The 16213-nt window shown below is 43.7% G+C and overlaps 1 protein-coding gene across 2 annotated transcripts in view; it reads right to left on the bottom strand.

Moving 5' to 3' along the window:
• LOC119564991 (butyrophilin subfamily 1 member A1-like) overlaps positions 1-14769 on the bottom strand; it is a 41294-nt gene extending 26525 nt beyond the window's left edge. Inside the window, exons 1-3 of one of the 2 annotated variants that reach the window (XM_037888748.2) lie at positions 13775-14769; positions 10805-10909; positions 6014-6046 (exon numbers count right to left, since the gene is read on the bottom strand). In XM_037888748.2, coding sequence (XP_037744676.1) covers positions 6014-6046; positions 10805-10909; positions 13775-13865 — 229 coding nt within the window. In that variant the 5' untranslated portion in view covers positions 13866-14769. The remainder of the gene's footprint in view (positions 1-6013; positions 6047-10804; positions 10910-13774) is intronic. The other variant, XM_037888749.2, reaches the window with a different exon arrangement.
• Positions 14770-16213: the final 1444 nt, after the last annotated feature.

The raw sequence follows: 16213 nt of genomic DNA, 5'->3' as shown, positions 1-16213 counted from the left end.
TGCAAGTGATATGTGCCCCATGCCGCTGAGGAAGGCAAAAAACACCCAGGGTCTCTGCCAATCTGACCCAGGGGAAAATTCCTTCCAGACCCCAAATATGGTGATCATTTAGACCCTGAGCATCTGGGTGAGATCCACCAGCCAGACACCTGGGAAAGAACTCTCTGTAGTAACTCAGAACCCTCTCCTTCTAGAGTCCTATCATCAGCCATTGGAGTCACAGATTGCTGCAGTCACAGATCACATATTGCTAACATATTCCATGCATAATCACAAAAAAACCCACTCCAAATAGAGGAACTTAGGTCAGATTCCGCTTTACGTTACAGAAGTTTAAACACAAAGTAAATCCACTGACTTCCACAGAGTTACCTGCACAATAGCTTTTCTGAAATAATCGTTGAAAAATTGGCTCCTTTATTTTATCTAAGAGAGGCATGTTTTTGATGGTTGGAGGCAAAGGGACACAATCTGCTCTCAATTGCAAGTATGTTAATCCAGAAAAAAAGACCTGCAGTCAGTGGAAAAACTCTGCATCCGAATTTATGTAACTGAGCTCAGAAGCTGGTCCAAGATTTTGTATTGTAAGTGATTTATTTCTAATGACATACATGAGATTGTCAAGGGGACTTTTCCTTGAGTGAGGACAGTGGGGTTAGCTTCTTACTGAAGAAATAGATATTACTCCTATTCCATTATTATTGTTGGGATTTTAGTGTCACAAAAATAAAAAAAATTGACAGTTGTGGTTGTCACAATAAGTATTCATGTATTCCTTGGACATATATACTAGAAAACATGATTACAGATTACAGAGGTAGCTGGCAGAGACCCTTATATTTAGGTTGCCTAATGCTATTATAAAATATTTTGTGATCTTTTGTGAGACATACTCAAAACTCAATTGTTTGCATTATCCCTCAATATTCAGTATGGGGTAAACTCTTGGACTATGGGTGTATCTTTTCTTTCTCCCTTTAGTTTCTTTCAGGTTTTGTTGAAATATAAACTGTTAGTGGATATCAACCCCCTACAATTCTTTTAAACTGTTTTGGTATCTACAGATCTAGCACTCTGTACTTATCAAACCAAAACGTTCTCTGCAATTAGGTAAAACCTTCAGGGGTAACCAAATATTGGAATATATATAATCGTTAATGGACCTTATGCAATCCTAGCTCCAACCCTGTTGACTGATATTAATTGTGTCCTGATGTCTAGAGAGGGGCTACCGATAATTGACAAGAGATATTTGTTACCACAGATGTGTTCTATAATTGTTTGAGACACTGAGGATTGAGAAGGGATGTTAGTTTTGTGTTCTGTGACTGAAGAAACAATAAACCATTGATTGATGTTTAGAGCTATAAGAATTAGGTCAATAAGAATCACTTATTGTCACAGATGGTTTCTGTACTAATTGCTCAATGGATCAGTTTTTACCTTACTCATTATATAAGTTGGGATATCTGGGACAGAACTCACAGTTAAATCGGTTTTGGGAAAGGGATTTTTTATCCTGAACAGTATATAAGAAAAGGGATTTAGAGAGTTTGTGAGGAGCAAATCAAGCTACCGTCACTTCTCCAGTCTTCACATTAGTTGTGTAATGTATAAAACCTTCCTTTCTGTGTTCTGCTGTAATCAAATTAAAAAAAAATCCACTTGAGCCTGCTATCTGACGTCTCATATCATTATTATTAAAAATTCAAACACGTAACAAAAATGTTAAAAAACACCATTTCCTTTTCCCTCGCATTCTTTCTTCAGGGAAATATTGCCACACCCCAAAACAATTGCTAAACAGAAATCTAAGGTCAAAAACATGCGACTGCTGACGTGGTAGCAGCACACCCTACACTGGGTATCACTGGGAGCTGCCAGCAGCCAGAGCAGTTCTAGCTATGCTAGGAGTGAGCTAGGGTCACCTGTCCCCACCCTACCCCAGCGTGTGTACCAAGTGGCCCAGATCCCCTCTGGGAGCACCCTATGAGGCAAGAACTATCACACCTCCCAGCCTGTGAATGAGTGGAAGGAAGGAGGGCTGGACTCACACTCCACTGACACTCCAGACCCACCATATGGCCCCAGTGATCCAACCCATGCACTCAAACCTCTGGCATAACAGCCTTCTCCTGCTGCCAGCTAATAGTCCAGTAGCTCAAATGGTTTGTGCTGCAGTGATGATTCAGGTTCCAAACCTTGCTGATGGGGTTGGAGGACGTAGAGTGAGGGCAGCAGACTTCAGCAGTGTTATTGAGCATGCTCAGTCTATGTAAACATGCTTACTAGAAGCCAAGCAGAAAATTGGGGAGGACCACATGACCCCCACATGCCCCATCCACACTTCATCTCTGCATGTAGGAGTTGTTACACTTAGAATCATAGAATATCAGGGTTGGAAGGGACCTCAGGAGGTCATCTAATCCAACCCCCTGCTCAAAGCAGGACCGATCCCCAACTAAATCATCCCAGCCAGGGCTTTGTCAAGCCTGACCTTAAAAACTTCTAAGGGAGGAGATTCCACCACCTCCCTAGGTAACGCATTCCAGTGTTTCACCACCCTCCTAGTGAAAAAGTTTTTTCCTAATATCCAACCTAAACCTCCCCCACTGCAACTTAAGACCATTACTCCTCGTTCTGTCATCAGCTACCACTGAGAACAGTCTAGATCCATCCTCTTTGGAACCCCCTTTCAGGTAGTTGAAAGCAGCTATCAAATCCCGCCTCATTCTTCTCTTCCGCAGACTAAACAAGACCAGTTCCCTCAGCGTCTCCTCATAAGTCATGTGTTCCAGTCCCTTAATCATTTTTGTGGCCCTCCGCTGGACTCTTTCCAATTTTTCCACATCCTTCTTGTAGTGTTGGGCCCAAAACTGGACACAGTACTCCAGATGAGGCCTCACCAATGTCGAATAGAGGGGAACGATCACGTCCCTCGATCTGCTGGCAATGCCCCTACTTATACATCCCAAGATACCATTCGCCTTCTTGGCAACAAGGGCACACTGTTAACTCATATCCAGCTTCTCATCCACTGTAACCCCTAGGTCCTTTTCTGCAGAACTGCTACCAAGCCATTCGGTCCCTAGTCTGTAGCGGTGTATGGGATTCTTCCGTCCTAAGTGGAGGACTCTGCACTTGTCCTTGTTGAACCTCATCAGATTTCTTTTGGCCCAATCCTCCAATTTGTCTAGGTCCCTCTGTATCCTATCCCTACCCTCCAGCGTATCTATCTCTCCTCCCAGTTTAGTGTCATCTGCAAACTTGCTGAGAGTGCAATCCACACCATCCTCCAGATCATTAATGAAGATATTGAATGAAACCAGTCCCAGGACTGACCCTTGGGGCACTCCACTTGATACCGGCTGCCAACTAGACATGGAGCCATTGATCACTACCCATTAAGCCCGACAATCTAGCCAGCTTTCTATCCACCTTATAGTCCATTCATCCAGCCCATACTTCTTTAACTTGCTGGCAAGAATACTGTGGGAGACCATGTCAAAAGCTTTGCTAAAGTCAAGGAACAACACGTCCACTGCTTTCCCCTCATCCACAGAGCCAGTTATCTCATCATAGAAGGCAATTAGATTAGTCAGGCATGACTTGCCCTTGGTGAATCCATGCTGACTGTTCCTGATCACTTTCCTCTTCTCTAAGTGCTTCAAAATTGATTCCTTGAGGACCTGCTCCATGATTTTTCCAGGGACTGAGGTGAGGCTGACTGGCCTGTAGTTCTCTGGATCCTCCTTCTTCCCTTTTTTAAAGATGGGCACTACATTAGCCTTTTTCCAGTTGTCCGGGACTTCCCCCAATTGCCATGAGTTTTCAAAGATAATAGCTAATGGCTCTGCAATCACATCCACCAACTCCTTTTGCACTCTCGGATGCAGCGCATCCAGCCACATGGACTTGTGCTTGTCCAGCTTTTCTAAATAGTCCCGAACCACAGAGGGCTGGTCACCTCCTCCCCATGCTGTGCTGCCCAGTGGGAGCTGACCTTGTTCATGAAGACAGAGGCAAAAAGAGCATTGAGTACATTAGCTTTTTCCACAACCTCTGTCACTAGGTTGCCTCCCTCATTCAGTAAGAGGCTCACACTTTCCTTGACTTTCTTCTTGTTGCTAACATACTTGAAGAAACCCTTCTTGTTACTCTTAACATCTCTTGCTAGCTGCAACTCCAGGTGTGATTTGGCCTTCCTGATTTCACTCCTGCATGCCCAAGCAATATTTTTATACTCTCCCTGGTCATTTGTCGAATCTTCCACTTCTTGTAAGCTTTTTTTTGTGTTTAAGATCAGCAAGGATTTCACTGTTAAGCCTAGCTGGTCACCTGCCATATTTACTATTCTTTCTACACATCGGGATGGTTTGTCCCTGTAACCTCAATAAAGATTCTTTAAAATACAGCCAGCTCTCCTGGACGCCTTTCCCCCTCATGTTATTCTCCCAGGGGATCCTGCCCATCAGATCCCTGAGGGTGTCGAAGTCTGCTTTTCTGAAGTCCAGGGTCCATATTCTGCTGCTCTCCTTTCTTCCTTGTGTCAGGATCCTGAACTCGACCATCTCATAGTCACTGCTTCCCAGGTTCCCCTCCACTTTTGCTTCCCCTACTAATTCTTCCTGGTTTGTGAGCAGCAGGTCAAGAAGAGCTCTGCCCCTAGTTGGTTCCTCCAGCACTTGCACCAGGAAATTGTCCCCTACACTTTCCAAAAACTTCCTGGATTGTCTGTGCACCACTGTATTGCTCTCCCAGCAGATATCAGGGTGATTGAATTCTCCCATGAGAACCAGGGCCTGCGATATTGTAACTTCCGTTAGTTGCCGGAAGAACACAGCACAGAAGTTGCTGGAACTTATTTTCTTTAAAACAAGCGTAAGAAATTATATAGAGAAAAACTCTGCATTAAAATAATGTTATTTAAGTGCCAAAATCGAACAGTTGAAAGTTAGGAAATGTCAGATTTGCCATTTCCTTTGCATACATAGATGCACCAAGTCCAAGGCCAGAAAGGACAACTGTGATCATCTACTCTGACCTCCTGTATACTGCAGGCCAGAGAACTGCCCCAAAATAATTCTTAGAGCAGATCTTTTTTTAAAAAAAAAATCAATTTTTATTTAAAAGTTGTCAGTGATAGAGAGTCCACAACAACCCTTAGTAAATTATTTCAGTGGTTAATTTGCAATTTTTATTCTATTTCATTATTGGCTAATTATCCTCACTGGTAAAAATGTACACCTATTTCCAGTATGAACTTGTCTAGCTTCAACTTCCAGCCATTGGACTGTGTTGTAATTTCTTTGCTGCACTGAAGAGCCCAGTCTTAAATATTTGTTCCCCGTATACTTATAGAGTGTGATCAAGTTATCCTTTAACCTTCTCTTTGTACAGCTAAATAGAATGAGCTCTTTTAGTCTATCACTTTCATGTATTATGATATAGTCCTTAATTATATGATCACATGCTAAATTTTTCCACAGGACCCCTGTCTCATTCAGAGCACAGGACGGATGCACAAGTGGACAGAATTAGGTTGCACTGGCAACTATAAATCTGGCATTGTAGAATGTGGAAGGGCTTGACTTTGCAATGTAAATAACTTCCTTTTAACATAGCTTTTTATATATACTTTCCAGTATTGTTTAAATACATGTAATACCTTTGCTTTCCCTCTCCAACCAAAGTTCAAGGGTCTTTAGACTGAGGACCCAAATGTCAACAAGGCATTTAAGCACAGGCCAGACTTTAAGTACATGAATAGTCCCAATGACTTCAAGGTTTATGTATAAATTCTCACTGACTTACTCCCTATGCAACCCAATTGACCTCAATATATATAACTTCAGTTATATTGTGGAGGGCAGGGGGGTGAGTCTGGGCAGAACTGTGTCATAAAGCTAGCTCTTTTATGGCAATACACACTATACGATCAAACAAAAATATTATACATAGCATGACAGTTAACACTTGCCAATGTTTTAGATTAGTCTACAATATTTCTTACCTCTTTCAGGATCATCCAATACCCTGCGATTTCCTGAAATAGAAAACAGATATAAGCTATTTAATCTAGCCATGAAGATAATTTTCCAGTTACTGATCCACATATGTACCATATAGAATCTTCTTATCCAATGTACCAAACACAATATGCAGAGAAAGAGAGTAATCTGCCAGTCAGTAAAGGTTACCCCTTTTCTTCAGCCTAAAATAACTTCTGCAGTCCTTAACAAGAACACACGGCAAATTGATAGTTTCAGTGTTCTTTAAAGTGTCATGCAAGCCATGAAGGACTCAATCTTCCATGCCACTGAGCACTATTATCTTGCTTAAATATTGGAGATTCCACCACGACCCTTGGTAAGTTCTAATTATTAATTAACACTTTTTATGCTATTTTATTATTGGTTAATACCATCACTGGTTTAAAAAAAAAGTCTTATTTCCAGACTCAATTTGTCTAGTTTCAACTTCCAGCAATTGGATTATATTATAGACTCTTTGCCGCCCTGAAGAACCCATTTGGCAGCATGTGACCTCCAGAAGAAGAAAGGGGAGCGTCCATGTACCAGCAACGCAGATACAGGTAAGTAACCGTTTTCATGTTCTCTCCACAGGTACTAATGCGGAGAGTGGACTAGATGATACATCTGACGGAAGGGAACAGAAGGAGACTCTGCTGATTGGAAGGCATGAGATGCACTGTCCTAGGGTTGGGGGTTCCACGACCACAGCTCCCAAGAGAAGGAGGCGGGTGGTGGTGGTCGGGGACTCTCTCCTCAGGGGGACTGAGTCATCTATCTGCTGCCCCGACTGGGAAAACTGAGAAGTCTGCTGCTTGCCAGGAGCTAGGATTCGCGATGTGACTGAGAGACTGCTGAGACTCATCAAGCCCTTGGATCGCTAACCCTTCCTGCTTCTCCACGTGGGTACCAATGATACTGCCAAGAATGACCTTGAGCGGATCACTGCAGACTACGTGGCTCTGAGAAGAAGGATAAAGGAGTTTGAGGTGCAAGTGGTGTTCTCGTCAATCCTCCCCGTGGAAGGAAAAGGCCTGGGTAGAGACCGTCGAATCGTGGAAGTCAACGAATGGCTACGCAGGTGGTGTCGGAGAGAAGGCTTTGGATTCTTTGACCATGAGATGGTGTTCCTAACGAAGAGAGGGAAGAGCATCTTCGCAAGCAGGCTGGCTAACCTAGTGAGGAGGGCTTTAAACTAGGTTCACCCGGGGGAAGGAGACCAAAGCCCTGAGGTAAGTGGGGAAGTTGGATACCGGGAGGAGGCATGAGCAGGAGCGCGTGAGAGGGGAGGGCTCCTGCCTCATACTGAGAAAGAGGGGCAATCAGCACGTTTCTTCAAGTGCCTATAGACAAATGCACGAAGCCTGGGAAACAAGCAGGGAGAGCTGGAAGTCCTGGCACAGTCAAGGAATTATGATGTGATTGGAATAACAGAGACTTGGTGGGATAACTCACATGACTGGAGTACTGTCATGGATGGATATAAACTGTTCAGGAAGGACAGGCAGGGCAGAAAAGATGGGGGAGTTGCACTGTATGTAAGGGAGCAGTATGACTGCTCAAGTATGAAACTGCAGAAAATCCTGAGAGTCTCTGGATTAAGTTTAGAAGTGTGAGCAACAAGAGTGATGTCGTGGTGGGAGTCTGCTATAGACCACCGGACCAGGGGGATGAGGTGGATGAGGCTTTCTTCCAGCAACTCACAGAAGTTACTAGATCGCAGGCCCTGGTTCTCATGGGAGACTTCAATCATCCTCATATCTGCTGGGAGAGCAATACAGCAGTGCACAGACAATCCAGGAAGTTTTTGGAAAGAGTAGGGGACAATTTCCTGGTGCAAGTACTGGAGGCACCAACTAGGGGCAGAGCTCTTCTTGACCTGCTGCTCACAAACCGGGAAGAATTAGTAGGGGAAGCAAAAGTGGATGGGAACCTGGGAGGCAGTGACCATGAGATGGTCGAGTTCAGGATCCTGACACAAGGAAGAAAGGAGAGCAGCAGAATATGGACCCTGGACTTCAGAAAAGCAGACTTTGACTCCCTCAGGGAACTGATGGGCAGGATCCCCTGGAAGAATAACATGAGGGGGAAAGGAGTCCAGGAGAGCTGGCTGTATTTCAAGGAATCCTTATTGAGGTTGCAGGGACAAACCATCCCGATGTGTAGAAAGAATAGTAAATATAGCAGGCGACCAGCTTGGCTCAACAGTGAAATCCTTGCTGATCTTAAACACAAAAAAGAAGCTGACAAGAAGTGGAAGATTGGACAAATGACCAGGGAAGAGTATAAAAATATTCCTTGGGCATGCAGGAGTGAAATCAGGAAGCTCAAATCACACCTGGAGTTGCAGCTAGCAAGAGATGTTAAGAGTAACAAGAAGGGTTTCTTCAGGTATGTTAGCAACAAGAAGAAAGTCAAGGAAAGTGTGGGCCCCTTACTGAATGAGGGAGGCAACCTAGTGACAGAGGTTGTGGAAAAAGCTAATGTACTCAATGCTTTTTTTGCCTCTGTCTTCACGAACAAGATCAGCTCCCAGACTGCTGCACTGGGCAGCACAGCATGGGGAGGAGGTGACCAGCCCTCTGTGGAGAAAGAAGTGGTTCGGGACTATTTAGAAAAGCTGGATGAGCACAAGTCCATGGGGCCGGATGCGCTGCATCCGAGAGTGCAAAAGGAGTTGGTGGATGTGATTGCAGAGCCATTGGCCATTATCTTTGAAAACTCATGGCAATTGGGGGAAGTCCCGGACAACTGGAAAAAGGCTAATGTAGTGCCCATCTTTAAAAAAGGGAAGAAGGAGGATCTGGAGAACTACAGGCCAGTCAGCCTCACCTCAGTCCCTGGAAAAATCATGGAGCGTGTCCTCAAGGAATCAATTCTGAAGCACTTAGAGGAGAGAAAAGTGATCAGGAACAGTCAGCATGGATTCACCAAGGGCAAGTCATGCTGACTAATCTAATTGCCTTCTATGACGAGATAACTGGCTCTGTGGATGAGGGGAAAGTGGTGGACGTGTTGTTCCTTGACTTTAGCAAAGCTTTTGACACGGTCTCCCACAGTATTCTTGCCAGCAAGTTAAAGAAGTATGGGCTGGATGAATGCACTATAAGGTGGATAGAAAGCTGGCTAGATTGTCGGGCTCAATGGGTAGTGATCAATGGCTCCATGTCTAGTTGGCAGCCGGTATCAAGTGGAGTGCCCCAGCGGTCGGTCCTGGGGCCGGTTTTGTTCAATATCTTCATAAATGATCTGGAGGATGGTGTGGATTGCACCCTCAGCAAGTTTGCAGATGACACTAAACTGGGAGGAGTGGTAGATACGCTGGAGGGTAGGGATAGGATACAGAGGGCCCTAGACAAATTAGAGGATTGGGCCAAAAGAAATCTGATGGGGTTCAACAAGGACAAGTGCAGAGTCCTGCACTTAGGATGGAAGAATCCAATGCACCGCTACAGACTAGGGACCGAATGGCTCGGCAGTAGTTCTGCAGAAAAGGACCTAGGGGTTACAGTTACTCATATTCAGTTTAAGATCCACTATACACTGCAGATCCTTACTTAGTCATCTCTTTTCCAAGCTGAAAAATCCCAGTTTTATTAATCTCTCCTCAGATGGCAGCCATTCCATACCCCTAATTTTTGTTGCCCTTTCTGAAGCTTTTCCAATTCAAATATATCTTTTTTCAGATGGGGCATGCAGTATTCAAGATGTGGGCATACCATGGATTTATATAGAGGCAATATGATATTTTCTGTCTTATTATCTATCCCTTTCTTAATGATTCCCAACATTGTGTTAGCTTTTTTGAATTCCGCTGCACATTGAGTGGATGTTTTCAGAGAACTATCTACAATGACTCCAAGAACTCTTTCTTGAGTGGTAACTGCTAATTTAGTCCCCATCATTTTATATGTATAGTTCCTCATTCCTGGCTGCCTCAGCAAGGTTTTGTGGCCCTGGATCCAAGTTCTGCTGCAGGATTTGGATTTTGTGGCCTCAGATCCAGGCCTGGCTGCTAGATACGGGTTTTGCAGCCCTGCATCCTTTGGGAGCCAGATCTGGAGGCCAGAGCAACTTCAGGCATGTGGCCAGGCCTGCTAGGTCAAGCTGGAGCAACCCAGGGACCTTCATGGTGAGTGGATCCTTAAATGGATGCTGGGCTTACAGATGACCAGACTTAAATCGACTGGACCTGAGGGGTGTGCGAGGTAGTCCTCCCACTTCCAGCATGGGTTTTGTCTGTACGCTCGGATGGCCATCTCCTTTTTTCTTTTTTTTTCTATAGGAAATCAGACCCAGTGACAACTGATCTACTGTAAGTAACATTTGCCTCTGATGAGCAGACAGAAAGAACGATGATGAGAGAAGCATCGAGGATTCTGTGTGTGATCAACCCTAGCTTGCTGCACTTTCCGTGGTAGGAAGGAGCCGAAGGGCATTTGGGGCCACACCCCTTTTACATCCTGTGAACACTCTGGGATGGGAGGGGAGAGAAGTGTGAGTGACCCCAACAGACGCTGCCTTCCAGAACATTACGGTAGCTCCTGGTACAGGTGTCTTGATCCTACAAGTGGGAATATGCAGAGGCCACTCAAAGAAGAATGACTGTTAAAGCAATATCTTTGGAATTTAGTTTGCCAAATTCATTGCCTATTATAGGAAGGAGTCAACGCAGCAACTGTAACACTTTTAAGGCAAACTGTCCACTTTTTTCCCAAATATATTCAAAATATATTATAACAATCAATAGTTTTTAAGGTACAAACTCTTACCACAATTTCCCTGTCTACAAATGATGATCAGGGTGCCGCTGGTGGTGAAGACCATGATAATAATAAGGAAACCTTCTGAGAAAATTACTTTTTGGATCAAGTCTTCTGCAGAAGAAGAATCATCCAAGAATTATTACAAATTCCAGTTGTTGTACTATATTATTCAAAATATATTTCCAAATCAGATATAAAAAATTGCTCACACAGCTCACATTACTTTTATTTCTGTGATTTTATCTGATGCAAGATAGAAAAACAATATGGAGAATCTTTTGTTCTGTTTTGGAGAAAAATGGAAATAATTCATAATGAACATCTTAGGCTTAGTCCGTGATTCACACCAAACTAGAAGCTGTAACATCACCTTATGGAGCAGCACAAACATTTTAAAAAAGAAACTATTTCATCTCTCTAAGATTCCAGTCCTGCAAACACATATGCATGTAGGGTGACCAGATGTCCCGATTTTATAGGGACAGTCCCGATTTTGGGGTCTTTTTCTTATATAGGCTCCTATTACCCCCCACCCCCATCCCGATTTTTCACATTTGCTGTCGGGTCACCCTATATGCATGTGCTTAACTTCAATTGATTTCAGTGGGACGACTCATGGTAATAAAGCTGAACATGGTCACCGGAGTGGGAGTTTCAGAGTGACAGCTCATATTTTCAAAGTTGCCTAAAGATGTGTTTTGACCAGCTTAAAAAGTGTTCTTAAAATATGCTAGCTAACATACTAACATGTTTTTCCTCTAAGGGACGTAAGCACCTCACCCCTAGACTTAGGTGCCTATGTCTCATTTTTAGGTGCCACTGTGACCCACTAAGCTCCCCTTTGGCTGTTGCCGAACCCTGTAGGTACCTAAACTCACTCAAAGCCCACGTTACTGCAGTAAAGTCCCTATAGACATGCACCCGGCTGCCTCACTTGGGGTGCCCAGATGCCTTCCTCCTATATAAGCCTCAGAGTTATCCATGAAGCAGGTGTTCCTATGCCTGATGTGCTGTGGGGCTTGATGCAGTAGATGTGCTCAAAGAACGCTTAACTCCACCAGAATGGAGGAAGAGGGCCTGTCCTGTACTGACTGGCTGTTCATTCCAACTCCTCCTGTCATCTCCCTCAAACCTCTGCCCCTCACTGCACCCCTGCTCCCCTTCACCCTCCTCAATTCTGCTGGTCTCCCTCATTCCCCTCCTCTTAGCATCCCCCATCTCTTTACTTTTAGCTAATCCCTTAATAACAAGAAAGAAAGAAAGAAAGAAAGAAAGAAAGAAAGAAAGAAAGAAAGAAAGAAAGAAAGAAAGAAAGAAGTGGCACTAACATGCCATTTTCTGCCATCCCACTGTTTCACTCTGCTGGTTGTAATAGCCCTTCCCCCATCATATGTCTGTCTGGACTATTTAGATTGTCAGCTCTTTGGGGCAGGGACCATCTGCAACTCTGTGTTTGTGCAGTGCCTGGCACAATGAGGTCTCACTCTTGGCTGGCTTTTAGGCATGACCACAATAAACATGATTAATGTTAAATAATAATAATGTCTACTCAGGTCTCCCTGGTGTTTGCTGATGGATTTGCTGGGGTCTTGGGGGGGATGCATTTTATGAGCTTCTAAACCTTATAACTAAGATATCTTTTTTCCAAAATATTACCTAGTCCCTTAAGTTAAACAGGTGTTAAAAACCAACAACAACAACAAAATTTTAAACATTCTAAATAAAAAATTCCTTTCCCTCTCAACAACCTGTTTTCTGTCTTAGCTCTTCTGATGTACCTGTTCCACTAGTTCCCCATACGCCACTGAGTCTTTCAGCCAAGACAGGACATAGTTTGAATGTACAATAGAAGCAGTGGAAAGGAAAAGAAAGAACAAGTCATTTCAAACCTACTTTCTCCATCACAAAAAAAGCTAAAAAGGGAACAAGCCCAGCTTTGTCCCTTTGCAGGTCACATTTAACAACAGTCCTTTTTCTATGATACTGAAACAAAAGGTTTCTCAGATGCGGCAAGTTCAGATTTAGAACAGATGAAGTGATAGTTTTCAGCAGGCTGATAACAGGAAAGAAAAAACTTCTCTGTCCCTCTCCATCCACCAGGGCCCTTCTGTACCCCTAGAGGGCATCTGTCTCCCTCTCATCACACAGCTGTGGGCTGAGGCATGGACCTTTTGCTGCTGCATGGCACAGAATATGTGCTCCCAATCAGAGAGAAGGGATTTCCCCTGGGTACACTCACTCCTGCCTCTGCTTCTCTTGGGGGAGGTGCTGGTATTTGCCATCTCCACCCCAGTCCAGTGCCTGCCATTGTTCCTCCTCCAACAGGGGATGTCCTCTCTCCCCTACTCAGGAAGGGTGCTCAGGGTGTTACTATATCATGTGGTAGCTGCACATTGCATATAATCCATCCTCAGAACAGCTGCAGACCTCCATATGGAAAACGTTCTAGGTAGGAAACAATTGCATGTGCCAACTCCATGAACTGGATTCATGCAATGCAGTAACATCTCCTTTGCCTCCTCCTCCTCCTTCTTATGTCCTCCCCTTTCCATCCTCCTCCAAATACTAGTCCACCTCCTTCCTGTCCCTTCCAGAGATGCTATCTCTTCTCTCCTCTTCTCTCCTCAGTACACCACCTCTCCCCCACTCCAAACTCTCCCACCATCAGAATTTTAAAATACCTTATTCTGTGCTCCTGTTTCCATTCCATAATGTAATTTGCTCATTTTGGAATGGAAAATTCAATTCTAGCTGTGAGGGGAGGGGATTAAAAATGAGACACTGGACTGGTATGAAAAATAAAGACTTCCAGTTTTGCCAAATATTTCAGTGGTCGTTTTTCAGTGTGACGACAGTGTACTAATTTACATGGATTCAAATAGGAAATGTATTAATTATATCTCCTTTCAGACCCTCCAAGTTCTGAAATTTGTGGCACAAACCATCATATTTTTCACAGATTATAGTTTCACTTACTAGAAGCACTGCAATCTGCATTTGTAGGATGTGGAACAAGATCTGGAAAACAAATGGATAAGAAGGTGGGCAAAATGTAGAAGAAGTGCATAGTGCATTGTGCACTAATATATTACAGTTGTTGTTGATGATGGTTTCTCCTGTCACTTTGATGGCTGAGTGATATCACAGTTGATAAATTATAATCTACTGTGATATAAATTTATGCAGAGAATACGGGTTTACAATATAAATTTCACATCAATATCTAGCATTCACATGGATGGACACCACGTATGCACAGAAGGTACAGCCTATCCAGAGGAGGGCTCTCTCTTTTCCAGGGCTGCTGTCATGCCAGTAGTAGCACACTGTTGTAATACATTGTGTCTGGCACAGCTCAGGACCGCAAACCAGAAGTGAGGCCCAGTCCTATCTCTGTCATGCCACTTTGGCTACAGCTCTGCCTTAGAAATGCATGTTCAACACATAGGTCCTTACTTCATTTGAGACTTTGCTGTATTCGTTGCTGTGTTTGCCTCAGAAAACAGAAATGGAGGAGAGCACATTCCATGGCCAATGAGGTGGAAGAGAGAGTAGCCACAGACAGAGCCAGCAACACAGCCTGGGCTTGGAGAAAGCCCCCCAACTGTAGCCCAAGGAGAAGAGGGCTTGGGAAAGCGATGCTGTGTGTATTATTTGAGAGCTCCCTTAAATGCAGTGCTCTCAGGCTCCCCAACTAACCATGGACAAAACATGGGCAGGGAGACACAGGGTTGGACAAATCTCTCCCCTTGCACACTGCCCTGAGAAGCCATCTTAATTTATATGTTTATTATTTTAAACAGAAGAGGTTCAGGGAGCAAGGGGCAGCCTTAAGTCCCCTTATCCAGCAGATGGAGGCCTGTTCATGAGAAGTTAGATCCTTCTCCTGCTGGGTCACCTCACACTCCCTCTCCTCAAGGACCACACGTTGATCTCAAGAGTCCCTTTTCTGTTCCTTGTCCATCTCAGCTCCTCAGTTGCCCACACTCACACAAAACTCAGCACAAACATCACCTGTTCTACATGCACATGCACTAGTTCTTTGGAAACATGCACTAGTTCTTTGGAGACTGTTTCCTGTCCCTGACATTTGGCGGGGGGGGGGGAGGAAAAACTTATTTTTCTAAACGAGTGGGATGAAAATGAATTCAATCATTTTTGAAATTATTCATGACTTTTTTCCCATTTTTTACCAACTCTAATAAATATATTATATTTTTCAAATAGCAGTTAAATAACCACTTAATATTTTAATAAACTAAATGTAAAGCAATTCAAATAAAATAACTGACAACGATCCAGTAAAATTCTATAGAAGTTTAAAGCATTGTTGGGGACACTGGGGCATGGCCACTAGGTAACTCGAGGGGATGGAAGACCATGAGTGTCGATGAAGCCCCCTCGCACTAGGCCCAAGTGTCCTTGGCTCCCCCCTCCCACCTGGAGGCACTCGCAGCAGCTCTGCGTACTAGGCCCAAGTGTCCTTAGCCCCCCCGCCTGGAGGCACTCACAGCAGTTATGCTGAGAATCTGCAACAATATGTTGCAGAGTCAGACTGCCTGAAACTAAACAAGGCCAAACAGGGCAGATATGGAAGAAAAATGCTGAATAACGCAGCTTTATGTATAGTTTAACAAATGATACAAAAAACAAGGGAACTAGCTGGTAACTGGATTGGCTGGCTATATGGATACTTAGGGCAGCTTGCTATTGGACAAGTATGCTGAAGAAAGGATGTATAAAAGCCTGTGTAACTTCCTGCTCTGTGTGCAGGATTTGAGATTCTATTCTCCCTGTACATTTTTGAAGCTTCAAATAAACTTTTCTCCTTCTCCACCCCGTTGTGATTATTGGGTGAAGCACATCGGGTAGCGAACCAACCCCTGCTATTGTTTTGCCTCTCGGCACTGGGTGCCGGCAACAGCATCATAAAGTACTTTAGCTATAGAGCGCTACCATGGTGATGAAAGACTGAACTTAAGGGTGATCTTGAAAGAGTTTTGGAAAAAAATAGATGTATTTTCCTCCCCGCCCCCCCCCCCTTACCCCCCAAACATTACATGCTGTATATCCAAGCCCTGCAATTTTATTTTATATTATTCATGCTTGCTTTTTGTCTTAGAAATATCAGAGGAACAGGAATGTCAACTCTGGTCTCCTTAGTATTTTAGAATATTTTTAAGGGTCTTAGAAGATACATGTGGTTAACTACACATGCTGTAATCAAGGGAATTAGGGTATTGAGTCTTTGAGAAAGAGAGTCTTTTCCCCCAAAATGTGAGTCATTGAAGTTAAATAGGTATCAACACTAACAAACAAAAACCAATACACTTTAAACTGTCTGAATACAAGTCCCTTTCTTTCTCATATGCTTGACATTCACAATCTTTGCTCTTTTGATGTCATAATTACACG

This window comes from Chelonia mydas, unplaced genomic scaffold (genome assembly GCF_015237465.2).
Source record: "Chelonia mydas isolate rCheMyd1 unplaced genomic scaffold, rCheMyd1.pri.v2 scaffold_49_arrow_ctg1, whole genome shotgun sequence".
In the NCBI taxonomy this organism is placed as follows: domain Eukaryota; kingdom Metazoa; phylum Chordata; order Testudines; family Cheloniidae; genus Chelonia; species Chelonia mydas.
This window is presented reverse-complemented; position numbering and strand designations above follow the sequence as displayed.